Source organism: Vulpes vulpes, chromosome 12 (genome assembly GCF_048418805.1).
Source record: "Vulpes vulpes isolate BD-2025 chromosome 12, VulVul3, whole genome shotgun sequence".
Classification (NCBI taxonomy): domain Eukaryota; kingdom Metazoa; phylum Chordata; class Mammalia; order Carnivora; family Canidae; genus Vulpes; species Vulpes vulpes.
Window position 1 is genome coordinate 77,538,393 of NC_132791.1, and position 26,626 is coordinate 77,565,018.

The window sequence follows — 26,626 nt, forward strand, 5'->3', positions numbered from 1 at the left end:
TCTAAGGAATCTGCAGAAGATTCTTCAGCTAAATGAGGGAAAAACAAGAATGCTTGATTTCTTCATTGCTATTTAACATCATTATGAAGGCTCTGAGCCATTGAAATCAGATAGGAGGAAGAAATTAGAAGCAAACTAATTAAAAGGAGGCAGTAAAATGTTTACTTTCAGATATTATCACAAAAACAAAAAACAAAACAAAAAAAAAACAGAAAAACAGAATTTACCAGAAAGGCAGTAAGAAGTCAATTCAATAAAGTATAATAGAATATAAAAATGATGCACAGAAATAATATTTTCACATACAATTAAATGCTAGATTTGAATAGGGAAATACACCATTTATAGTAAGAGCAAACCCAGAATACCTAGAATTTCTCTGCCTTCAGTCATCCCGATGAGTGATTTTACTTACTACATCCACTCATTTAGTGCTTCCTGTTATTTGCAGCCAAAGCATAATCTGAGGTAAAAGCTGTGTCAGGTTTGGTCTGAAGACCTTTTTTTAAAGATTTTGAGAGAGGGCACAGAGGGGCAGAGGGAAAAGCAGACTCCCCCTGATGAGCAGAGAGCCCGGCACAGGGCTTGATCCCAGGACCTGGAGACCATGAGGCAAACTGAAGGCAGAGGGTTAACACACTGAGCCTCCCAGGCACTAATGAAGAGAGGTTTTTATCAGCACTCTTACTTTTTGCTCAAGTAACCCTGAAGCTTTGGATATTCAGGGTAGCTTGTAGAGTGGTCACAAGCTACCCTGAATATACACTGAATACCCTTGTAGAGTAGATATTCAGGGTAGCTTGTAGAGTGACAGGGATGTGGAAGCTATGTGCTATCTGCTGTTTGCCGGTCTTCCTTGGTTGACTGGGATCCCAGTTTAGAGATGCCGCTCTTAACAGCAGGATACAGACCCTCCAGGTCAATTCCTAGAGGGAATTCCAGTTAAGGTATGCAAGCTACTCTGCAGAGGTGAGCTCACTGTGCACAGAACTGTGGAGCATTTTAGTTTTACAACTTTTGTGTGTCCAAATATTTTATCAAAGTGGTACTAAAGCTTAGTTAATTGCAAAGTGTATCTACATTTGTAAATCATGAGAAAGTGCTTGGATTCCAACCTAAATCACAAAGATTTTGAAAAGGCCAGCTATATCCCTTGTGAGCCGTCTTCCCAGCAGCTACGTAAATTTGTAATTACAAATACTCCAGATAAATGTTTTTCAGAGAACTCTTGTTGGGAGAATTGCTCCGGATTTTTACAAGGTCAAGGTTCTACTGAAAAATACGGACAGCCTTAGGATGGACATGCAGCTGAGCACCGTTGGGAAGAGTATTTGCATTATCAGCTTCAGTTACAAGTATTGCACATCGCTATTTGGCCCTAAAATGGCTATGCAAGTTGCACTGTTCAAGCAGAATTAGCAGCTGAGCTTGGCACAATCGGTGACCTTTCAGAGGAAAGCCCACAGCCCTTCTCCAAAAAGCACGTAAGGGGCTCTGAAAAGAGCCTTTGAGTTAGAGTTAGCTGCAAAGACGCTTACTCCGACACGTTTACTTGGAGCTGGTGTACTTGGTGACGGCCTTGGTGCCCTCGGACACGGCGTGCTTGGCCAGCTCCCCGGGCAGCAGCAGGCGCACGGCCGTCTGGATCTCCCTGGACGTGATGGTCGAGCGCTTGTTGTAATGCGCCAGGCGCGACGCCTCGCCCGCGATGCGCTCGAAGATGTCGCTGACGAACGAGTTCATGATGCCCATGGCCTTGGACGAGATGCCCGTGTCGGGGTGCACCTGCTTCAGCACCTTATAGATGTAGATAGAATAGCTCTCTTTCCGGCATCTCCTGCGCTTCTTTCCTTCTTTCTTCAGGGTTTTGGCTACAGCTTTCTTGAAGCCTTTCTTGGAGATGGTAGTGCCCTTCGAGGTCAGCTCCGGCATGGCGAGTGCTCAGCTCTAGCGTTACAGCGCCCTAGCTCCAGCTCTAACGGCTCAACTCTCCGGTCTGCGCCGAGTAACGGAAAAGCGCTAAAACCTTGGCAGAGCGGCATTTATAGGCACAGCGCTGAAGTGACGCACTGAGCAGTCACCATCTGATTGGCTAGTGGATAGTGGCGTGAATGTAAATGAGGTGATTCTGGCCAGGCTTTCTGATTGGCCAGATGGCCATCAGCCAATCAGATAGCAACTCACAATCTACAGTCAGGCTATAAATAGGCCGCATAGCGCTCGTAGCGGCTGTGGTCTTCCTTGGTAGATCAGCCGAGTGATGTCTGGGCGCGGGAAGCAGGGCGGTAAAGCACGTGCTAAGGCCAAGTCGCGCTCGTCCAGAGCCGGCCTCCAGTTCCCGGTGGGCCGCATCCACCGCCTGCTCCGCAAGGGCAACTACTCGGAGCGGGTCGGGGCGGGCGCGCCGGTGTACCTGGCGGCCGTGCTGGAGTACCTGACGGCCGAGATCCTGGAGCTGGCGGGCAACGCGGCCCGCGACAACAAGAAGACGCGCATCATCCCGCGCCAACTGCAGCTGGCCATCCGCAACGACGAGGAGCTCAACAAGCTGCTGGGCCGCGTGACCATCGCGCAGGGCGGCGTCCTGCCCAACATCCAGGCCGTGCTGCTGCCCAAGAAGACCGAGAGCCACCACCACAAAGTCCAAAGCAAGCAGCACTTCCAAGTCCTAAATTCCAGTGAGTGATCTGAACGTTGTGAGAAGAAAAACCAAAGGCTCTTTTCAGAGCCACCCAAGTGATCAGTGAAGGCTGTGCATATGCTGCCATATATGTGATGTCTATACATGCGTGTACCTATGCAGTGAATCTTCGTAAAAATCCTAGCATACTGAAATGACCGTTGATTCTACTAACTGGGCTCTCACCAAGCCTTCCTGATAAGTGGGCAGAGTTAGATTTTTTAAAAGGGTAGGGGTAGGCAGAGAAGCTGAAGCAGGCTCCAGGCTCTCTGTAGATCCTTCTGCAGGTTTTGATCCCAGACCCCGAGGGGAAACCAAGAGTCCTTCACCTAAACCGACTGAGCCATCTGGGCTCCTGGAACAGCAAGGTGTTTAGTTACCACATACTGGAGTGAGAAACCACAAACTCTTAATAAAACCACCACTTCTCTTCTCAGCTAATGTAAACAGGTGACTTTTTAAAAATGTTTTTAGAAAAAGAGTGAGCCTGGGCATGCAACAGAGCATGGGGGTGGGGCAGGAGGGAGAAAATCCCAAGCAGGCTCCACACTCAACCGAGCCCTACCTGGGCTTGGTTTCTAGACCCAGAGATCGTGACCTGAGCCGAAAACCAAGTCCCTTGCTTAACAGAATGAACCACCCAGGTGCCCTGCAAACAAGGCAACTGTAATGCTAATATTTCCGTGAGTTAAGGACTATAATTAAGTGATGATTGAATAAGAACAAACAGGAGGGGACGCCTGGCTGGCTCAGTGGCTGGAACATGCGACTCCTCTTGATCTCACTGTTTCGAGTTCTAGCCCCATGTGGGTGTAGAAGTTACTTAAAATCTTTTTTTTTTTTGAAGGTTAAACTTTTATTCAGCAAGGCTCAAACAATTACATGCTAATTTCCAGCTAGGTTGCACCAAAAGGGATTTAAAAATTTCCTTTAGGGGGGATCCCTGGGTGGCTCAGCAGTTTAGTGCCTGCCTTCGGCCTACTGCATGATCCTGGAGTTCTGGAATTGAATCCCACATGGGGCTCCCCGCATGGAACCTGCTTCTTCCTCTCTGCCTGTCTCTGCCACCCCCCTCTCTGTGCCTCTCATGAATAAATAAATAAAAACCTTTAAAATTTTTTCCTTTTGGTATCCCTGAAGAATTGGATCCCTGTTATATAAAAGCTTCGTTCTTTCTTTAGACCTACAAAGAAGTATGTACAGTTGACTTCACCAAATGATTTATTCCCTTTTCCCATATTTAGAAATCCCTTATGATCCCTCAGTTCCTTCTGGAGCAAGCTTCCTCCTTTCCCCCAGCCAGGCCCAGTGGGTTCACCTTTATAGGCTCTGGGACTTACTTAATATCTTTAAAAAAAAAAAAAAAAAAAAAAAAAAAAAGGCAGGACAAGTGAAATCTTGTAGCTTTAACTGGTGGCAGTTCTACAGCACATAGATCTAACAAGGATGCAAGGTTTTCTTAAAGTATCCTCTAAAAAGGAATTTCCTTTCAGACATGCTAGTATCATTCAGTATCCTGAAATCTTCATACGTATTAGTAAACCAAAACATAGCAAGTTAATTTTAAAATATAGGGCATATGTGAATATTCGATCTGGGTGGCTTCACACACTTTTAATATAAAGGAGAAGAATCATTTCTTAAAATGTAGAACAACATATATCAAAACAAAGGTTGGTATGATGGAGAGATACTAATGTCAGTCTTATAAGAGTGAGGAATATGACAAGAATGTCATAATTATTTGAAATTATTAAGAAATTTTGGCCAACCTTTTCAAAAATTTTAACTACAAAAAAATAGTTTTTCAGTTCATTTGTTTGTACTGTGAACACTAAGAAATTGGAAAACAAATGAACATTTAGACTATCAAATGCAAAATTACAAAATATTCAGTAGTCTACCTTATCCAAAAGAAAAATAATCTCATTGGTTTTCAAAAAAAAAAAAAAAAAAAGAGGCCATTCCAGACACTTGAGATCTACACATAGTGTATGTATAGAGGCAGATTTGAAGGTATAAAGTTCTATAAGAAGTTAAAGGATGAAAAAAAAAAAAAAAAAGAAGTTAAAGGATGAGACTAAAGTACATAATATGTTGATTAGGGGAAATTGGGTTATGAAAAATTTAACCATCTCTTGATTTAATGTACATAAATATTGATTAAGACATGCAGTTGGGGAGGGTACAAAAGGAAGGAAAACTTTTGAAGACTGAAAAATTGCACAGGTATGTTGAACAAAATTAGATAATGTTTAGATCACAACAATTACAATTTGTATGTGAAATTTTAAAATCAAGGAAAAATAATGGTATAATAGATAATCGTCTAAATGAGGGATATGTGAAAAATCTAAACAGAAAAGTTCTAAATAATTTATATAGATACACTTCCATCAAGCCAGTAGAGTTTAAGACCCCAGCCTTAAAAAAACAAAAAACAGCCTTGCCAAAGCACAGAGTATGGAAAGGCAGAGGAGAAAGGAAGTGACTTTGTAGTAGAGAAATCTAGCAAACACTATCTCAGCCAGGTGATCAGTGATAAGTCATGTTGATAGCATCTGCCTTTTTCCCCCCACTTACTTACTTACTTACTTTATTAATTTATTTATTATTTTTTGATAGCATGTGCCTTTAGTATGATATGTTGAGAAGGACATTTCACTTATTTGTTATTCCTCCCAACAACTCCATAATCCCAATTAAACCATGAGGAAAATACCAAACAAATCCAAGTTGAGGAACATTCTACAAAATATTGGACTATAAATCCTCAAAATTATTAAAGTCATCAAAACCAAGGAAAGTCTGACAAATCTTAGCCCAGAGGTGGCTAAGGAGACATGACCATTAAATATCATGTATTTTGGGTTGGATCCTGGAACAGAGGAAAAAAACAAGACAAGTTAGGTAAAACCTATTGAAATCCAAACAAAATTTAGAGTTCAATTTACTGCAATGTACCAATGTTAGTTCCTTGCTTGTGACAAATGCACAAATATTGACAATAGGAGAAACTGGGTGAGAAGCATACAGGAACTCTATCTTGACAAATTTTCTGTAAATCTAAAATCATTCCAAGTTAGCTTATTGAAAAGATCAAAACAAACTCAAGCTTACTGAAAAAAACAAAAAAACAAAACAAAAAAAAAACAGGGAAGAGTTCTAAATCCAAACACAACAACAAAAAAATAAATAAATAAATCCAAAACCAGATGAAATATAGCTCTTAATGTGACAGTATAATTGGCTCTGAAAAGAGTGTGGTTTAGGATACTCTAGTGTCCTCCTAAAAAAACTTTGAGGGGTGCCTGGCTGGCTCAGTTGGTTAAGCTCCTGACTTTTGATTTCAGCTGAGGTCATGATCTCAAGGTCATGAGATTGAGCCCCCTTGTCAGCCTCCATGCTGGGTGTGGAGCCTGCTTAAGATTCTCTCCCCCTGCCTCTCCCCACCCCTGCTTGAGCTTTCTCTCTCTTAAAAAAAGCCTCTCATTTGTAGCTGGTGTACTTGGTGACAGGACACAGTGCCCTGCCCACTGTGTGCTTGGCCGGCTCCCCAAGCATCATTAGGCAGTAGCTGTCAGGAATTCCTTGTAGATGATAGTCAAGAGCCCATTATAATGAGCCAAGTGAGTAGAATCACTAGTGAGGTGCCCTAAAGTCACTAGCAAACAAATTCTTCACTCATAGGGTTTCTGTAGAGATGCTAGTTTGGGGATGAACCTGCTTTAAGACTTACTGTATAGACCTTAAGTGTAATAGGGTATCTGTAACAACTCTGGCATTTCCTGAGTTAGGGACAGATGGGGCTAGGCAGGAAAAGATAAGGGAAAGGCCCAGAGTCAGTCCCATCAATCTCTGGGCTCCTGTAAATCCCAAGGACACCGAGAGGCCTCAGAATCAGGCTCCTATAAATTCCAAGGACACTGAGATACAAGAAAAACAGAAATAAGGAAGTAAATGTGCCCCCCTGGCTCCCAAACGTTAGGGAGTATTTTCCTTTGATGGCTACCAAGTAATTACTGAGACTCAAAGACACCTATATGTCATTCACTCAAGATGGCACAAGAAATCTCAAGGCCATAAACTCTCTAGTCAGGTTTTCTATAAAAGGCCAGCCAGGGCAGCCCGGGTGGCTTAGTGGCTTAGCGCTGCCTTCAGCCCAGGGTGTGATCCTGGAGACCTGAGATCGAGTTCCACATCAGGTTTTCTGCATGGAGCCTGCTTCTCCCTCTGCCTGTGTCTGTGCCTCTCTCTCTCTCTGTGTCTCTCTTGAATAAAAAAAAAAAAAAAAAAAAAAAAGGCCAGCCAAATAAACCTTCAGTGGACAACCCTGTCAGGACCGCTCTCACTTCTGAGAACTCTCTCTGTATCCCCACTTAATAAACTTCTATCGGGGATCCTTGGGTGGCGCAGTGGTTTAGTGCCTGCCTTTGGCCTAGGGCGCCATCCTGGAGACCCGGGATCGAATCCCACGTCGGGCTCCCAGTGCATGGAGCCTGCTTCTCCCTCTGCCTATGTCTCTGCCTCTCTCTCTCTCTCTGTGTGACTATCATAAATAAATAAATAAATAAATAAATAAATAAATAAATAAATAATTAATTTAAAAAATAAAAAATAAACTTCTATCGCTTTACTCACTCTCCTTTGTCCATGAGTTTCATTCTTCGACTCCAAGAGACAAGAACCTGGCTCTCCCACTTCACTGCCATTCTTCTGTTATCAACGATGGCTTCTTGGAGCCTTTCTTGGACATAATAGAAATCTTAGAGAAAGACCTGGAAGTAAGAAACACAGCCTCCCACAACGTGAGGAAAAGAGGGTAGCAGGTTGTAAAGCCATGGGGCTTATTAATACACCATGTATTCAGATGAGGTATTGGGCAAACTCAATTTCTGATGGGAATAAAATCAAAAGGCAAATGAATAGAAATGAGATACTTCAGGTCAACTTGGATTGAACTAGACTCTTAGTTGCATGGGCCACTCAGAAAGCAAAAGATTGTCACCTGGGGCTTGGATTAAGAGCAGTTTGAAGAGGAGCCCCATAGAGCTGCTTAATTTTGCAGATCTCAGCCTCAGCCTCTTGGAGAGACACCAACTGCCTTACCCAAGGTCCAGATTCCTGGAGGAATGGACTTATGTCCACTCACTGTCCCTCCATATTAGAGGGAGGACGATGATATTGGAAAACAATGCATCTGGGTCAACAACATCAATGTGTTAGGAGGACTATCTACTTTCCAGTGTTTCCTGATGTGGAAGAGTAACTGCTTATCTTTGCCTGTTTTAAAAAACCCTGTCCTGTGGCAGAAGTGGTTCTAGTCTACCACCTGAGCAAGTGAAGGTGATGCTTTGCTGTTAGAGTTACTAGCCTGAGTGAATTTCTAATTTTGAGAAAGTGAGATGAGGCATCATTTCATGTTGAGTAGCTTGTTTCTGCCTCCTTTGGTGCAAAAAGGTGTTTCTTTATTACAGCATGGGGAGAGGGCCCATGGGCAGAAAAAGCTGGACTGAGGTTGTAAGGAATGGCTGATTATATACCTTGGAGTTGGGTGGGGGAAGTAAAAAGGAAAAGGAGAGTCCAGAATGATTTTCATACGCTATAGAAGACTCTTAGGATCCCAGAGGCCTAGCTATTGTCAATCTAAGGTTGTTTTTCCCTCTAGCAAAACATTAATATGAAGACAGTTGGGAGTTTCCTGGAGGTAGGTTCTACTCTGCCAATCTCTAGTATTTGTCACTGAGCTGTGGGCTATAAGGGCGTTTAATTTTATCTACGTTTCCTTTTTGCCTTTGTTTCCCACATGGATGACTGTTTCCTGAACTGGAGGCTGTCCTGGGCCTGGGGTTGCTGTTGCTGTGCTTTTGTTTAACTTTGTATTGGGGTCCAATGGCACAGCACTCCTGCTGAGTGTGGGACAGGCAGGGCTAGGTCTGAAGATAGGTAAGGGGCCCCAGAATCAGGCTCACGAAAATCCCAAAAATGTGGAAGTGAAAGGAAACCAGAAATAAACAAACCAGACCATCCAGTCCCAGGTGTCAGAGGTGGGGTCTTGTTACAATGGATGCTTGTGACCAACAGAGAATTACTGGACCCTAAAAGGGAAATGGGCCATTATAGGTGTTATCACTAGCCCTACTCAAGGGTGTTATCAATAAAGATGTTAAAAGGGCTTAGATTCACTAGTTGGTTTTCAGTAAAAGACCAAACGTTGTAGGGGCCTCAGTGACCTGAGCTCTCTCTGTATCCTTGTTTAATAAACTTCTATGCCTTTACTCACTCTCCTTTGTCCACAAGATTGATTCTTCAACTCCATGAGACAAGAGCCTCACTCTCCCACTTCAGAGCATCCCAACCACCTTTGTCACAGGCTCTCCGACCTTAATCTGCAGCACTCATCCCCTCCTAGTTTTGCACACTGGCATGCTAAGGTCTCCACCACCGTCATGCTCTCCGACCTTGCCTGCCAGCCCATCCTTCTCTATCCTCGGCTCTTCTTCCAACTTTCTAAGTGGAGCTACAGCCTCCGGTTGGGTATTGGTAGCTGTCGAACAGCCCCCTGTGGCAGCTACTGCTGTCCCTTCTTTGTCGCCCTGTGCTGTGCACAGTTCCTCAAACAAATGCATTGGACCAGCTAGTGTTTTCAGGGCATCCCCTGTACTCATGCAGCAGTACACAGACACCTGACCTATGTGCCACCCCTCCCTGCCTGCAGGGCCAACCTGGGGCTTCCCCCTCAGATGCTTCTTTCCCAAGACCCCATTTCTTTGATCCCCTAGTTGGCTCACCTATTGTTGCCTCACAACTTTGGGAGTTCCCTGAGTGAAAATCAAAACTAGTCCCAGAGGGCAAGGGAAGACTGAAGGAAGAGATGGGCCACTCCAGGTCAGTAGGTGGCAGCTTTAATAAGCAAAGGACCTTGCATCCAAGGCTTGTTTTAGGCAGCAGTAAGACAAGTGGACGGCCACACCCTCCCACCAGAATCTTAAGAGTTAATTTAGAGGCCATATCTGGGTTCCATCTTGTTCATCATTCTGATGCTCCCTCAAGGCTATCTATGTCCTTGAAGGGACTCCTAGTAGAGGAACAGTGGGGAGAGACATACATTCCAAGGACAGGGGAGTGGGTAAGTAGCTTCCAATTGTCCAGGTCCAGTTTGAGGGTCAACCTGCAGTCACATGTCTGTCAATGGCTCACCCTAGCTTTCAGGGCAAAGCTCAGAATCTACAGTTTAGCTGTGAGATGTAGCTTCTGCCCACATCACTGGGCTCTTTTAACACTCTCTCATGTTGTGGTTTTATCAAGATACTTCAGTTCCTTGGACCCATTTTGCTTTAATTCACGTTTGTCTTTCCTAGTTATATTCCCTCCCTGGAATGTTCTTCCTTCCCCTATTGATTTAATTAGTCTTTATAAATCCTTCAAGATTATTCTTATGCATTACATCATTTGTGAGGCTTTCCCTGACCATCCTCCATCTTAGGGCCATTTAGATGTTCCTCTTTGGTGACCTTGAATAGCATTTAATATGCTGCAGTAGAAGTTGTTAATTTTTATGCCTGTTTCTTTTACTGAACTATAGACTTTTTTATGATGTCTTCATTGTTTTGGATGTCACAGTGCTTGAAACATAAAAGACATCAATTAATGGCTAGTTGAATGCATTTATAAATAAATTTTTGTCCTGGGTTCCAGTTGCTTACTATTCAGTCTTTCTTTTTTTAAATGTATCCATCCATTTTAGAGAAAGAGAGAGAGCATGTAAATGGGGGAGTGGCAGAGGAGAAGGAGAGAATACTCAAGCAGACTCCCTGCTAGCTTGGAGCCCAACTCAGGGCTCAATTGCAGGACCCTGAGATCGTGAGCTAAGCCAAAATCAAGAGTAGAATGTTCAACTGACTGAACCACCCAGATGCCCCATTATTTAGTATTTTTGTGACAAAATAATAGCAACATAGAAAATTGAGGGGGAAAAGGCATCCATGACTTCAACATTTTGACAAATTTAATTTATTTATGTTTTCCACAAGCCTTTATTAATACAGAATATTCTCTATTTTCAGTATTATGATTTTTTAAAAACACATTAGTTTTTTTCCTAATTCTTATTGTTGGGCCGGTGAGATCAAGGGGGATCGGGAGGCACCAACAAAATGGTGGCAGACCCCCCACCTTGTTGCCCCCACCTCAGAACTTTCCCATCACCAGCAGACACCCCCCACCCCAGGACATGTCATCAGGGGGGAGACTGGACCTATGCAGGAAACCTGAACCTACTTTACCCAGACCCCATATAAGGGCATGGACAGTTATTGCCCTAGGCCATTCCACCAGTAATATGCCTAATACCTATCATCCTGTACAGACACCCAACCTCTTCCCCCTTCCCCCTTAAAAAGCCCGCTTGCCCACGCCTGCAAGGGACTTCCCTGGCCCACGACTTTCCCGCTCTCTCCCTCCCCTGCAGGCTGCAGAACCTGGGACCAAGCACATCCCATTAAAAGCCTATTTCGACCAACTTTTGCCTGGCCTCTCTATTCCATTTCACTACCGATTGGATTAAACCTGACACTTATTTTCACTAGGTACATGAAAGTCCATCAAAAAACATTTATTGAGCACTTACTATGCATCACACACTGTTCTCAGTGCTTTATGTACTTGATATTGTTTAACTTTAAAAATAATCCTTTGGGTAGGTGCTATTATACCCATTACGCAGATGAAGAGATTAAATCTGTTTAAAACCACAGAGCTAAAAAAAAATAAACAAATAAATAAAAAAAATAAAACCACAGAGCTAGCATTAGAGCCAGCATTTCACCCCAGATGTTATGACTCTAAAGCCCACCTTAACCACCACTATACTGGAATGGATAATTTACCATAATTTACTTAAATATACCATTCTTCCATTGTTGCCTATCCAGGCTGTTCCCAAGATTTTATTATTACAACCAGTGGTCTAATGAACATCCACATGCAAATAGCCTTTTTCTCCATCTAAAGTATTTGCTCAAACCATTCCTAGGTATAGGTTGAGTGGGTCAAAGAGTATGCAAGACTTTTATGGCTTTCTCTATATTGTTCAATTATTCTTCCAGATGGCAGCATAAAAAAGCCATCAGCAAATCCTCAGAGTATATCTTTTCTTTTGCACTCACAGAATTTGGGGTTCTTGAAATAAAGATTTGCTTAGTTGATAAGGTAAAGTACTACCACATTATTTTAATTTGCATTTTTAAAAATCAGAATGATATTAGACATTTTCATTCATTCGTATATACAGATAGACACTGACAGAAGCATTGACAAATGTAAGTTTGTTTTGCCATGTAGTCCCATCTTGTGAAATGTCACTTTGGGTCCTTTAAAAAATTAATTTAAACAACAAATTCAGATTTGTTGTTTTCTAACCATATAAAACTTAAGTTATATGGTACACCCTTCTTAGAATACTTGTAAAGTCTGAATAAAGCAATTTTACAGTGTAGTCATTAAGAGCCAGTCGGATTTTTGAAACTACCCCTTAAGGAAGAACGGATTCCTCATTAGTGTGAAATGTGGTCACACAGGAGCTCCTTTAAAGTCAAATATAATCTTAACTGACACCAGAGAGAGCCAGCAGACGTTCCATGGGAAAATACATCCAATTTTTAATAATGTTTCTGAAATGGCACTTTTGAAAATGTACAGTGAAATTTGAATACTGCACCTAATAGTACTGGGAAGAAAAATAGAAATCAATGCTTAAAATATTCATTCAGACTTCAACCTTTCTGTGAACTAGGAAAGATATAAAATAAGAATGGTAATTAAATGAACAATTGTAGAACACCCACAGATGGCTGTTCAGGCCTTTTTTCGATGGCTCTTTCTGGCTCCTGTGAGCATGGGAAACAGACCGACCTGCCTCAAAACTCAGCTGTGCTGCTTCTAAGTTGAACCAGCTCCCTGGCCTCTCCCCCTTGCACACTGTAATGCCTACTTCGCAGGGGAGTGAGAAGCCCAAGTCCTAGATCACATCATTACAGCGTCTGGCACGTAGCACATGCTTTAGATCAGTTAGTGCTTTTCTTCATCTATGGTGGTTCTCAACCAGGGGTGAGTCTGCTCCCCATGGAACAGTGAGTAATGTCCGGGGATGTTTGTGGCCAACGGAGCCTGGGAGAAAAAGCCCTCGAGTCAGGTCTGGGTTTGAGTCCTGGCTCTGCCGCTTTCTGCCTGGGCAACAGGGAAGGTCTCTTGACATCTCAGGCCTCCACTCATCTAGAGCATCTAGAAGGGAGAACCTCTCATGAGGTTTATGTGGATTTTACAAGTGTAAATTGTAATCTTCTCTCCTTTGCTTGTCAGGCTATACCTGGCACAGAGGTCCCCTGGCCAAGCTCAGAAATCTGCTGCAGAACCACCCTCCTTTGGCTTCAAGTTTCCAGCTGGAGGCAGGTGGACTCACACTATTGATCACCTCGTTTGTGAGGATTCTGTATTTGACACTCCATGCCCATTGTTTAAGACGCAAATGTGAAAAAGCGTCCTAAAGGAGGCTTCCTGCCCATGAGCCCACTTCCTGCTTCCTCTCCTGCCTGCACTGTCTTCAGCTGGCCAGAAGCTTGCCACACACTTGGCTTCTCAGCTTCCTGTCAGGCTGCTTTGGGGCCCCATTTATCTACACAGAGAACAGACACCCACACTACGTGTCTGAAATGTGTACGTGAAATGTGTGGTTATGGGTCTCCCACCAGATCTCAAAGTTCCTGGAGACCATTAACAACAAAGTGAGGAACCCCAGTGTGACTAGCTTTATGGGCATCCCTCTGAGCACTTTCTGAAAGAAGTTGTGCACAACTGAAAATCACTTGCGATGTTTGGGGCCACGGCAAGGAAGGCAGCTGATGGCTGTCAGCAAGGGGCCGCAGCAAGTCTATGCCAGGGTGGGGACACAGATGGAGTCTGTCTCCTCCCAGGCCTTCGCCCCCAGGGAAAGCGCACCCTAGAATCCGGCCTGCTATCCCTAGAGTAGACCGGGAAATGCAGAAGCATCTCAGGTAAGCAGGCTGTCTTTAAATGAGATGGGCTGGGAAATGAGTGTGCGCCCAGAGAGCACTCTTCTTTTGGCCTGCTCTCCTGACTGCCTGGCCGCAGGCAGGCCCCGTGCCCCATGCAGCTGCTGAAGAACGCAGAGGGCAGCCAGTCTCACCTGCAGACGTTAGCTCCAGCGAGTGTGGAGGGCCCAGCCTTCCCCCGCCGAGTGAAACAGAACGAAACCAAACAACACCTACTTTTCACATTTGGCCCAGATGCATCCAGAGGTAGAGGGCACAGGAGAGGCCCAGTACTTTGTGTGCTTCCTGAGTTGGGCTTCTCTGCATCAACACAGAAGCCACCAGGGTGAGAGACAGAGCAGGGGCCTCCTGTCCTCGTGCCTATCTGCAAACATGTGTTGCTTCAAATCCAGAGTTTTTTTGAGTCACCTGCTACCAAAGGCAGTTTTTCCAATGGGAAGCCCAGCCGCTCCCATCACCAGGGGGAAATCTGTTCTCATTCCTACCAGGAAAGACATCACTGTTTCTGCCAAGTATAACCGAGCACTGCTTATAGGGTTCACTGGAGGGGGTCCTGTTCGCTGTGGCATCCGGTGGCAGGTGGGTATAAAAGCAGGTGATACCTCTGTTGGTGTCTGGCCATCTGCTCATTGGAGCTCTGGGGCTTCAGGGGTGAGATGGTGGCAGAAAGGGGGAGCCAGACTTGGGGGGATTCTGCTTTAGTGAAGACCTCTTTTAAGTAGAGCAAAATCCCCAGTGAGATGAGCAAAGGTTGAAGAGCAGACATTACCGCCTCCCTTGCGCTGGCTCCCAAGCACACTGTTGGTTAACTGCTCTCCATTTATGCTCTACAGCAGTGTTCCCTAAACAGGGAGGGGGTGGGGGCTGCGTAGAGCTGGGGTGTAGTAAAGGAGGGTTCTCAAACCCACTCTCGGGGCCTGCTGCCCAGGATCTGGCTCAGCCAGGGAGCAAGCGGGCGAGGAGGGCAATGTTGGGCCAGTGAGATCAAGGGGGATCGGGAGGCACCAACAAAATGGTGCGGACCCCCCACCTTGTTGCCCCAACCTCAGAACTTTCCCATCACCAGCAGACACCCTGCCGCCCCCCCCACACACACACACACATCATCACGGGAGACTGGACCTATGCAGGAAACCTGAACCTACTTTACCCAGACCCCATATAAGGGTATGGGCAGTTATTGCCCCAGGCCCATTCCACCAGTAATATGCCTAATACCTATCACCCTGTACAGACATACAACCCCTTCCCCCTTCCCCCTTAAAAAGCCTGCTTGCCCTCCCCTGAGAACGACTTCCCTGGCCCCCGACTTTCCTGCCCTCTCCTTCCCTGCGGCCGCGGAACCTCAACCAACCGAGAGCACGTCCCATTAAAAGCCCATTTCGACCAACTTTTGCCTGGCCTCTCTATTCCATTTCACTACCGATCGGATTAAACCTGACAGGCACAGAGCTTGCTGAGAGGTTCGTGGACAGAAATCACACACCAGACCTTGGTATCTGTCATCCAAGATGTCCTCTTTGAATGACATCTTTATTTGTTCTTTGAGAGGCTGGCTCCCTTCAAGAGTGAGATTTCTGTCTGCTAAGAGCACATTTTTTCAACAAACCTTCCCCCAAGGGGGAAAAGCCTTAATTGGCAGCCAAGGTAAAATTTCAATAAAATGGAAACTCTAAGAGAAAGGAAGTTGTATTCACATACTATTTATTTTCCTAATAAATTACCATAAACCAAGTGGTTTAGACAACACACATTTACTGTCTCACCATTGTGTAGATTCAGAAGTCTGACCTGGGTCTCACATGGCTAAAATCAAGATTTTGGGGAGATTTGCCCTTTCGTAAATAATCTGATAGCAAACATTTTTTCTCATAGACAACTGTCATGTGTTCTCCCCTTAGGATAGACCGCTAAAATTGAGACTTTTTCTTTCCCCCAAGAAGTTAGTTTTCTTTCTTTTCATAAAATACCTCTTCTTGTGGAACTAAGTTTGGGGCAGTTTGATCTCTGTCAAGGGAACTGACTCGCCACAATTGATGTAGACTAATAATCTAAAATAGGATGGATGCAGGAGACCAACGACAGGTCTGTGACAGTGGATGAGATCACCAGGAAAGCCAATGGGCAAAGAATGGACCCTATAAACACCAAGATTTAAGAGGCAAGTGAAGAATATTGAGAGATAAGAGGAGAACAAAGAGAGCTTGGTATCTTGAAAGTCAGAAGAATGGAGTTCCAGGAATAGGTAGTGATGAATACAGTTGGATGCAACAGAGGGGCCAGTGGGACCAGGGCTAAAATGTACTTGTTGGGTCTAGCAGGCAGGTAGTTATTGTTGACATAGCCGGTCTCTTACAGAAGAGTAGCGGGCATTGTAGACCAGTTACGATGGGCTGAGAAATCCATGGGAGGTGAGGAAGAGCAGAAAACGGTCCAGAATATTCTTCTGAGATGCAAAAATTGGATGGGGGGAAGGGATTGAGTGTAGTGAGAAAGGGAAAGCACAAGTTGAGAACCAGCCTGTATGAGCATCTGGGAGTCCTTGTCATCTCCCTTTTGGCCTTCATTTTTCTCTTAATTATAGTTATCCTGAGTCTTTGGATCTGCAAACCATTTTCCTTGGCTAAAAGGATAAAGGTTTGTTGGGAGATGGAAAGTTTCCACCATTTGCCCATTGCTGGCAACTTCATCCATTCATTGTCCCTTAGCTCTCTCTTGGATCTGAACTCCACATCTTCTCTTCATAAGAACTCAAAAAAAAAAAAAAAAGAATAAACAAACAAACAAACAAAACACACCACCTAGAAAGGGATTTTCCAGCCTTATCTTATTGGGAGCTGTTGTAGTTTTGGAATATAGGTGAGGTTTGGTGAGGTGAGGCCCAAAACCAATGACCAAGAAAGCATTCATTATTGAGATGTCTTTAGTGTGAAATGGTGGTTTTAGGAAAGCAGGGAGACAGGACCCAAGGGCAGGAAGAGCTGCTGCCTAGGGATTGTGAGGGAAGGCTGAAGATATACTTGGGAGCTGGGGGAGGTAAGGAAAAGAAGGTTTTCAAAGGATTTTCATATGCTAAAGAGGACTTGCAAGATACTGGAGGCCTTGCCATTGTTAAGTTAAGGTAGTTTTTCCCTCTAGTCTGGCATTCAAGAGAAGACAGTAGGGAGTTTCCAGGAGGAACATGACACTCCACCCACTTCAAGTATCTGTCAATGGGCTGCAGGTTATAAGGACATTTAATTGTCTACATTTCCTTGTGGAAGCTAGGTTATTGATAAAAATGCTTTATTCTTGAAAATTGCTAGGGCATTTGTAAATTGAGGGAGACTCTTGTCTTGCAGGATTGTGATCTCTGTAAATTAACTATCTGTTATTTTCTTTCTTTAGCTTTAGGCCAGCCAGGAGTACCCGAGGAATGTCACACACCTTCCACCTGGGGCTGGGGGAGGTGGGGGGGGGGGGGGTTGGTATGCAGAGTGTCAGCTTCTGTTTTGTCCTCAGCTAGCCCTCTGCTCCCTTATCGGGGGCTTTAGTTTGTTTTTACACACTTTTGTGTCTTCACAAAACTGATTTCCTACTGCCTTTTATAAGACTCTTTTTAGACATGAATTCATCAGAGCTCCTTGTGCTTCCATATTATTATTATTTATTTTATTTTTTAGAAACCACTCACCTTTCTTCTTCTCCAGGATCATTTGTTCTTTTAATGTAATTACATATATTTGTGCCAAGCTCTCTAAGAGCTCTCGTAAGGTCTTTGGAGGAACTAAGCCCCGAAAAGGTTATGAGAGAGCCTTCATTCCCTAAACCATATGTATTGCAGAACAAAACTAAGTGTTTTAGCGATAAAATTATACATGTGTGCTGAGACTAAAATAACTTCTTTCCATTTTTTTTTAATTGCAATATTCTGGGCAAGAACTTACCGAAGCTGTTCTCTCCTCATCTGGGGGCATGTCTGCTCTTCTTACTTGCCAAGCAAAGTCTGTATCTCCGCTGGGTCCTCCGGCACTGTGCTCCTCTGCAAGTTCTAGGCTTACAGCTTACAGTTTACAGCTTACAGCTTCTGTCCCTGCCTCAATAGGTGCCTGATTGAAGGAAGCCGCCCCGGTGTTCCCATTGCCCCAGGGAAGAGCCATAGATTATGTTTGTGTCCTGTCTGCCCTCCTCTTTCCTTCCTCTCTGCTTCCACTCACAGTTGTAAGAAGTATAATAATGATGGAGAACAGAAGGGGCTAGCTGAGGACAGAGCACAAGCTGCCATCTGACAAACGACACTCCACCCCACCCGCCACCCCACCCCCCCACTCTACCCCCACCAAAATAGGATAAGTGTGACATTCCTCTGGAGGTTCCCAACTGTCTTAATGTTAATGTCTCGCTAGAGGGATAAATAACTTTCACTCAACAACGGCCAGGCCTCCAGTATCTGTAGGTCCTCTTTAGCATATAAAAATCCTTTTGAAAACCTCCCTTTCTTCCCTGCCTCCCCCAACTCCCAGATATATAATAAGCCACCCCTCACAAGCCCAGGGACTGCAGCTCTTCCAGTTACAGGACGTCTTTGCACCAAAGACATCTCAAGAATTCTTGGTCGTGGCTCTGGAACCTCACCTCATCAAACCTCATCTATATTCCAAAACTACATCAATAGGTTGGCAGAAAATAGAAATGATAATAGAGGAAGTTCAACATATGCAGCAGCAGTTCTAGGTAGTCGCATGCACTGATCCTTGTAGAAACTGCAAACTGTTACTGCTGCCTTATCTCTGTTTTATAGGTGAGGATACTGAGAATGATTTGGCCAAGGCACCTGTAACGGGTTGAATTGTGTCTTCCCAAAATTCCTCTGCTGAAGTTTACCCCCCAGTAGTTCAGAAAGTGACCTTATTTGGAAATAGGGTCATGGCAGGTTTACTTAGTTAAGGTGAGGTCATGCTGGAGTATGGTGGGCCCCTAATCCAACACAGCAGGTGTGCTTATAAAAAGGAAACCTTTTGGACATGAAGACAGACATATGCACACAGGGGTAACTAACTCCATGTGACAATAGAAGCAGGAATTGGGGTGATGCTTCTACTAGCCAAGAGACCCCAGTTATTGCTAGCAAACCCCCAGAAGCCTGGAGAGAGGCATGTTACAGGTTCTCCCTCACTGCCCTCAGAAGGAACCAACCTTGTTGACATCTTGATTTCAGACTTCTAGCCTCCAGGATGGTCAGGAAAACATTTCTGCTATTTACACACTCGCAGTTTGTGGCACTTTTTTACAGCAATTCTGGAAAACTGAGTGAGTTCCTCGCAAAGCTAGGATTTGGGTCCAGCCTTTCTGACTCTCGGTCTAACGCTCTTTTTCTGATAGGTCAGTTGTCACACCTCCTGAAGGAGCAACTACTTCCACCTGGATAGTCTAAGACTGCCCCTGGAAGAGGTGGGCTCTGTGCTGTGCTTGATAATCAAGAGAGTGCTAATGTGTGGAAGGGGGAGCCAGGAAGGCAACAGGTCAGTGTGGCCTGAAACAGAGAACCCATATTAGGAAGTACCTGGTTATAACTTTTGCATATTCTGAGTATTACAAATATGATCTTCTAAGAGGTTGTAAATCTGCTGGAAATAAAAGTCGTGGCCAATAGGGAGCCACTTAACATTTCTGTGAACCTGAGCATGCCATTAATCAAAGGTCAGGCTTCCACAGAAGCAAGCTCTTTATTTGGCTTGCTGGCAGGCAGGTTGGGGAATGGGGAGGGAGAGGGTCATTGGAATATATCAATTAGCCCAGTCATGTAAGCAGACACCTCTCTCCTGGGTAGGTTACCTGATCTTCAGAGATTGGCAAGCCTCTGTGTTAGTTAGATCACTGTGTGTGCCCTATTAATGCAAAACATTTGGAGATGCAGTTTGTCAGGAACAGTTGATGGATATAATCTTATTTGGTGGTGGTGGTGGGGAGGTGTTGAGACCTTTGTTTCCTTCTCTCTCCAAAGAAGTGGAAAGGAAAACATCAAGATGATCGTCAAGGGATTGGCAAAAGTGAGGGGTCTATGTTGACCTGACCCCAGGGATACCCAAGCAGGGGATTACAGATGGGACTGGCTGAGTTAGTCCTTGAGAAAGATCTCCACAGTGACCTTTGTAAGCCTAGGAGATGTTGATCCAAGCAGAGATGGAAAGATGAAGCAGCTAGCACAAAGCTTTGTGCATTTATCTGCTCTGCACCCAGGGGTTTTTATATTGAGAAGCTACATCTGTTAAAGGTTATCACCCGCCCTGGAGCATGTGAATAATGAGGCCTACCAGCCCCCTGGTGACAGCATGTCTGATCTAATTGCAAGCTGCCCTCTCTGACAACTCTTCTTGACTGAACAAGTGCTGCCTTTTCCACCACTGGCTTCATGTGGGGTTACACAATGCTATAATCCTGGTGCAGCAGCTGAGAATGGTTCTCAGATAATCACTCTGCAAAGCGACATCATTAGCAATATTAACACTTGCTTGCAGAGTACTATAATTGTGCATGTGGTAATCAGTACTGACTCAGTATGGCACAGATTTATCAAAAAAACACGAAGAGTGTGTACCAAGCAAGGATTTCCACACAGACCATCCTCCTGATGTAGGAATGAGTTAGGGATAGATGGGACTAGGCATGGATAGATAAGGGAAAGGCCCAGAGTTGGGCTCCCATAAATCCCAAGGACACCAAATGATCCAGAGTCAGGCTCCTACCCATCCCAAGGAAACAGAGATAAGACAATAAAAACAGAGAAGAAAGTAAATTAGGCTCCCTGGCTCCAAGGGAGTATCTCCCATTGATGGTTACCAGACAATTCCAGAGATTCACCAGACTCCAAACAGCCATATGATATCTTAGCACAGAGATATCTCTAAGCCTTGGTTAAGTCCCCAATAAAAGGCCAGCCAAAAAGTCCTCAGTGGCAATCCTGTCGGGACCCCTCTCACTCCTGAGAGCTTTCTCTGTACCTGCTTAATAAACTTCTATCACTTTACTCACTCTCCTGTGTCCACAAGATTCATTCTTCGACTCAGTGAGATGAAAACCAAGCTGTCCCATATCATTCCTCCTCCCCTATCATATGGACAATGTTCTCACTCAATTCTTCTACCATCTGCACTTGGATATCTAGGGAAGTAAAATTTTGTCTCCATGACTAGGAGAAAATAGTTGCTGAGTTTTGATAGATGAAGGAAGACCACCTCATTATATAAGCTGAAAAGGTAGATCTCAAGACAATGCAATAGAGTAGGACAATGCAAGGATATGAGGGTCTCAAGCCTCCCAGAGAAAACCGGCCATGTCATGAGGGGAAGGAGACCACTGTCCATTTTGGAGTGCTTGAGAAGGCCAGAATTCTCCAAAATTATTCTTTCAACTGATTATAGAAATCTGAAATACCTTTAACCAGAGCCTCTCATATCAGTGATAAGAAATGAGGTGGTCTCTAGATCCATACTTACTAGAATTTCCCAACCACCTCTGAACTTGTTTTCACTGTTTCCACCCTGTAAGAAGAAGTTTAGAAGAGTTAAAACCCAAAGCTAATTAGCGGTTATAACTAGGAGAAACACAGTACTCTCTGACCCTGACCCTGTCTGACTGGTCTGCACCCCCATTTTACACTAGCATCCTCAATGAGTGGCACCAGAGCCTTCCATGAGATCTGGAAACAAGGAGTGGAGAATGCAAAGGAAGAATGGGCTTCAGAAGCCCGTGACACCTCAAAGGAACTTAAATAGAAAAGGAAAAAGAATGTGGCTTGGGGTCCTGGAGACAGGCTGACTCACTTTCCCACCCATGCTGAGGACTGACACTGGACTGTTTCCTTCCTTCACTTTGAAAAGGATGAGAGTCATAGAGACTGAGTTTGGGAATAAAAGTCTCAGAGCCATGTGTCAGCCACAGATGAATGCTAGGATCCTAACTCTGCTGTGAACAAACAGGCCTAGCTAGAATTTCAGAGCCCCCAGGCTAAGGAGAGTGGAGGCCAGGGAATTTCCTTTTTTTGTGGTTATTTGCTTTACATTTTTCCCCTTCCAGTTTTCCTCAGATATCTCCCCTTAGTTTTTAATTGATTAGAAACAGTTGCCAATAAGGAAGAGAAGGTATGTTGTGAACTACTTATAGGGATTCCATATTTGTTAAAAAATTGCTTTCTTGCTTTTCATTTCTTATGGATAATTTTTAGCTTCCATTTATAATGCCTGCCTGGTCCTCCCTAATGAAATTCATGTTGTAAAAGATTAAATGTGTATGAGAGAGGTATGAGGAAAAAATTACCTGAATCAAGTGTTATGTTCCAGAAATTCTACATGCTTGTCTTTACCCATCACAAAACTCATATGTAGAGGGCACCTGCTGTGTCTTACTGCCAGGTATTCCTCTTCCTTTCTCTGATAATCAAATTCTCTGTCATGAAATATTTAGGGTCATTTAGGAAGGTCAAACTTTGCAACAGGGGTGGTTGAACCATGTAGACCAGGGCTTGGCAAACTTTTTCTGTAAAGAACCAGACAGAACATATTCTTGGCTTTGCAAGACATACCATGTCTGTCATGCCTACTCAACCCACTGTTGTAGCATGGAAGCAGCAAATGAACTTGACCAGAAGTGACCCACATTGGGCTGGATTGGGTCCAGGATTGTAGTTTGTCCACTGTAGATCTGGACCCCGCCCAGTTGAAATGCCCTGTGCTTCGTTCAGAGACAGGTGTAACCCAAACTGAGTCAATCAGAATATTCCCTAGAAATATTCTGTTGGAGCCACAGAAAAGTTGGCCCTGCAGTTAATTATTGTGAGGATGTGAATGTGGAATTGGCAAGAGCCATCATCTTTTGTGTGGTAGAAAGTTTCTGACAAAGACATGGAAGAGAGGCTGGCAGCATTTCTTGAGACCCTTATCCCCGGCTCAGGAACCAGATCTACCTTTATGACTTATAATGCTATGTGCAAGGTAGATTTGTAGAAGCTCATTTGAGTCTTGTCTTCTACCTCAGCCCTTTTAGGATCCAAAACTCCTCCTCCCAACTGGTGGAAGGTGTCCCCTAGAAAACTGGAAACAACCGTTTTTGGAAACTGCCCTAGCTACAACCACACAATGTCTGCAAACACTGCTGACCCAGTGCACTTGCTACCTCTGGGCCTGCCTGCTCTCCCAATGTCAGTGTGGCCCTTAATGAACTGCTTTGTGCTGGCTACCTTTGTTCTGGCTATCTTTATTTGAGCATGCATCCTCACGTAAACCTTTTGTGGGGAGTCCAAGGACTGAAATGTCCTTTCACGCAACACAGCACACACCAGTAACACATACTTATTGTTATGATTTTGTGGTTGGCTCTTACGCAAGGAAATGCTCATGAACACAGTCTCTACTCCCCAATTTTTCTACCTGGTTGCCGAACGTAGTGGCCCTAGTGGTTGGAGCAACTAATTTGGAGCTTATCCAGAATACTAATTTGTGGTCCCGGGAATTATAATTTAGCCAGGATAGTTTCCAGGGGGTCTCTTTCCAGTGTGACCAGTTGAAACTATTCTCAAGTTCTCTCAGGTGACTGAGAAAGATTCTTTCTCTAGCAGTTCTCCTCTCATCCCCAGGACCTTTATTGTTTTTCTAATGAGCTGAAACAAAGAAACACAGGCTGGAGGCCAGAAGAGGCAGGCATTTCTGTTCCTGGATCTGAGAAACAAAATGTACCCTCTCCCTGACCTTTGTGTTTCACACCTCCTCTAAGGGAAAGCTCTGTTCTCAAAAGAGCAAGAACAAAAAGGGATGACAGACTTAGCATGCTCACCAGAAGGCAATTCATCAGGTCATCAGTCATGCCACATAGATTGTCATCAAGTCTGTGGTTAGGAATATAAACCAGGGGAAGGCGGGTGACTTTGCTGCAAATTAGCCTAAACTGGAACACATGTTCAAGATTTCCAAACCAGTCTGATGTCTCTTCCACCACCCTGCTGGGTGTTTTAGGCAGCAACTTCGAGGCCCTCAGAAAAGAATGCATATCCCTAGACAGCCTCACCAACTTCTGCCAGGCATTGCCCACCTAACATGAAGCAGTGGTGTGGCCCACTCATGCTCAGTGATCTAGTCAAACCTCCATCTGACGAAACAAAACAAAACAAAACAAAACAAAACAAAACAACCAACTTCAAAAGAAAACTTAAATCATCTGAACTACTTTAATAAGCAGCAAAGGAGGATTCCATTAATAAAACCCAGTGAAGGGCACCTGGGCAAGTCAGTGGTTGAGCATCTGGCTTCAGCTCAGATCGTGATCCTGGTCCTGGGATGGAGTCCCCCATCACACTCTCCGCAGGGAGCCTGCTTCTCCCTCTGCCTATGTCTCTGCCTCTCTCTGTGTGTCTCTCATAAATAAATAAATAAATAAATAAAATCTTTTTAAAAAAATAAAACCCAGTGAACGTTCTCAAAATCTCATTTTCCCATCTTCCCCCCGTATAACTGTCACATGTGGCTGTCCCATTCTCCCCTCCTTTTTGTCCATGCTGCTGCTTCACTCCTTCTGCCTTCTCCTTCCTCCTTTAGATATGTTTCTCTCCCAAGGACTCCAGTCCCTTCCAAAGTAAACCAAATGGTGTCTTCTACTGTTCCATCTGTACCTAATACCTTTATTGTACATGACAGAGTCTTGGGAAACTAGTGAGAGAAGTGAGTGGTTCAGGGGAGAGAGGAGTTGTAGAGGAAAGCAAGACTTTGTGTCTTTGATGCTGCTACCTGCTAATCACCCAGAGACTGCTGGTGTGTGGTATTTGCCAAGTAAAGAAGTGTCACATGTATAATGAAGCCTACAGGAGGTACAAAAGAACAAAAGCTGTCACTTCCACTTCGTACTTCTAGTCATGTGGAGACCATCTTGTTGTTACACATATAGCAAAGAGGCTCCCATCAAAGAGGGAATCTTATAATCTAGCAAATTATGATGTGTCAAAGAGCAGACAGCAATTCCGTTGATTCCAAGTAATGAAGTAACATTAGGAGCGACAGGGCATATTTTCACCACCATGAGGTTTCCCGGTACACAGATGAACACAAGATGGCAGGCGAGCCATTGGTTATTGTGCCTCTTTTTATGGTGGATATGAGAAGAGTGAGATGTTCCCTTGACTATAATCTAGGGTTTGAAAAATGAAGTTGAGTGTTTCATGCTCTAACAAATTAATGAACACAGTTATTAAAGGAAGCATGCAAGGTACAGGCTAGACACTTCTGGAAATGACTTCCCTGTGAAAATGATTACCTCAGTTCTGTTGGCAATATCGTCTTCATTGTTATGTATAGGAAAAAAGTTGTTAAGTGTTTAAAAATAATTAGATTCCAGGAAAGCCAATTAGGCAAGCACTAATTCTATTGTAAGGGAAAGATAATGGACAGATTTTTATGACAAGATAAAGTATAGGATGGGGAAAATCATGCAAGAGGAAATGCCATAAATGCCATAAATCCACCATTCCTTCTAATCCTTTCTTTTAGCTCTTCTTTAAAAATAAAAAGATATATTTATTTATTTATTTATTTATTTATTTATTTATTTATTTGAGATAGAGAGAGTGCACACAGGAATGGGCAGGAGGGGCAGAAGGAGAAGGAGAGAAGAACCTCAAGCACATTCGCCGTGGAACATAGATCCTGCTGTAGGGCTCTATCTCATGACCCTGAGAACATGACCCTGAGATGACGACCCTGAGATCACGACCTGAGCCAAAATCAAGAGTTGGAGGCTTAACGGACCAAGCTACCCAGGCGCCCCAGTGCATTAGTTTTCTTGAAGGACAGCTCCCAAGCCATGCTGCCTCCAACTCTCTCATGTTTCCAGGGAGAGGTGCAAGAATTCCTTGTAAATATGACAGAATATAATAGAGTCACAACAGATCCATCTCTTTTATCTAAAGAATGTCTCTGAATTACTGTGAATTACTGTGAATTACTGAAATGCTATCTCTAAAAGGTTGAGTATTCTGTTCTCTGCTTTGGGTATATATCCTGATTCATTCCATTAAACTTCTAGGAGGGGAGGAGGGGCAAGACGGCGGAAGAGTAGGGTCCCCAAATCACCTGTCCCCACCAAATTACCTAGATAACCTTCAAATCATCCTGAAAAATCTACGAATTCGGCCTGAGGTTTAAAGAGAGACCAGCTGAAATGCTACAGTGAGAAGAGTTCATGCTTCTATCAAGGTAGGAAGACGGGGAAAAAAGAAATAAAGAAACAAAAGGCCTCCAAGGGGGAGGGACCCCAAAGAGCCAGGCTGAGGCCGGGACGAGTGTCCCCAGGACAGGAGAGCCCCGTCCGGGAGAAGCAGGAGCTGCACCAACCTTCCCGGGCTGAAAGGCCTCGCAGGGAGTTAGAGCAGGACCCAGGAGGGCGGGGATGCCCTCGGGCGCCCTGGGACACTAACAGACACCTGCGCCCAGGGAGAGTGCACCGAGCTCCCTAAGGGCTGCCTCGCTCACGGCGGGACCCGGAGCAGCTCGGGGGGCTCGGGGGCTGCTCCGCGGAGGGGGCTGCGGGGGGAGCGTGAATCCAACAGCGCAGGCCCCGGAGCACAGGACGCCGGGACACAGCCCAGGATCCGGCCTCCCCCGGGACAGGCAGAGGCCGGGAGGGCCCAGGACAGCAAGGACGCTCCTGCCCGGAGCTGAGCAGATCAGCGGCCCCGCCCCGGAGCCTCCAGGCCCTGCAGACAGAGAGCCCCGGAGCTACAGCAGGGGGCTGACTCCAGGGCTCCAGAGCTGCCGCCGCCACTGGGGTTGTTCCTCCTGGGGCCTCACGGGGTGAACAACCCCCATTGAGCCCTGCACCAGGCAGGGGCAGAGCAGCTCCCCCAAGTGCTAACACC

The 26,626-nt window shown here is 44.7% G+C and overlaps 2 protein-coding genes and 1 pseudogene across 2 annotated transcripts; 1 reads left to right on the top strand and 2 right to left on the bottom strand.

Annotated features, from left to right (window-relative positions):
• Positions 1–813: 813 nt before the first annotated feature.
• On the bottom strand, positions 814–1,932 carry H2BC1 (H2B clustered histone 1). Its single transcript, XM_025999214.2, has one exon. The coding sequence runs from the start codon at positions 1,930–1,932 to the stop codon at positions 1,549–1,551; it is 384 nt and encodes a 127-aa protein (XP_025854999.2). The 3' UTR covers positions 814–1,548.
• Positions 1,933–2,194: 262 nt separating this feature from the next.
• On the top strand, positions 2,195–2,878 carry LOC112920449 (histone H2A type 1-H-like). Its single transcript, XM_025999240.2, has one exon. It carries the CDS (start codon positions 2,261–2,263, stop codon positions 2,684–2,686), a length of 426 nt encoding a protein of 141 aa, XP_025855025.2. The 5' UTR covers positions 2,195–2,260; the 3' UTR covers positions 2,687–2,878.
• Positions 2,879–3,937: 1,059 nt separating this feature from the next.
• On the bottom strand, positions 3,938–4,017 carry LOC112920572 (small nucleolar RNA SNORD22; annotated as a pseudogene).
• Between the last annotated feature and the right edge of the window lie 22,609 nt (positions 4,018–26,626).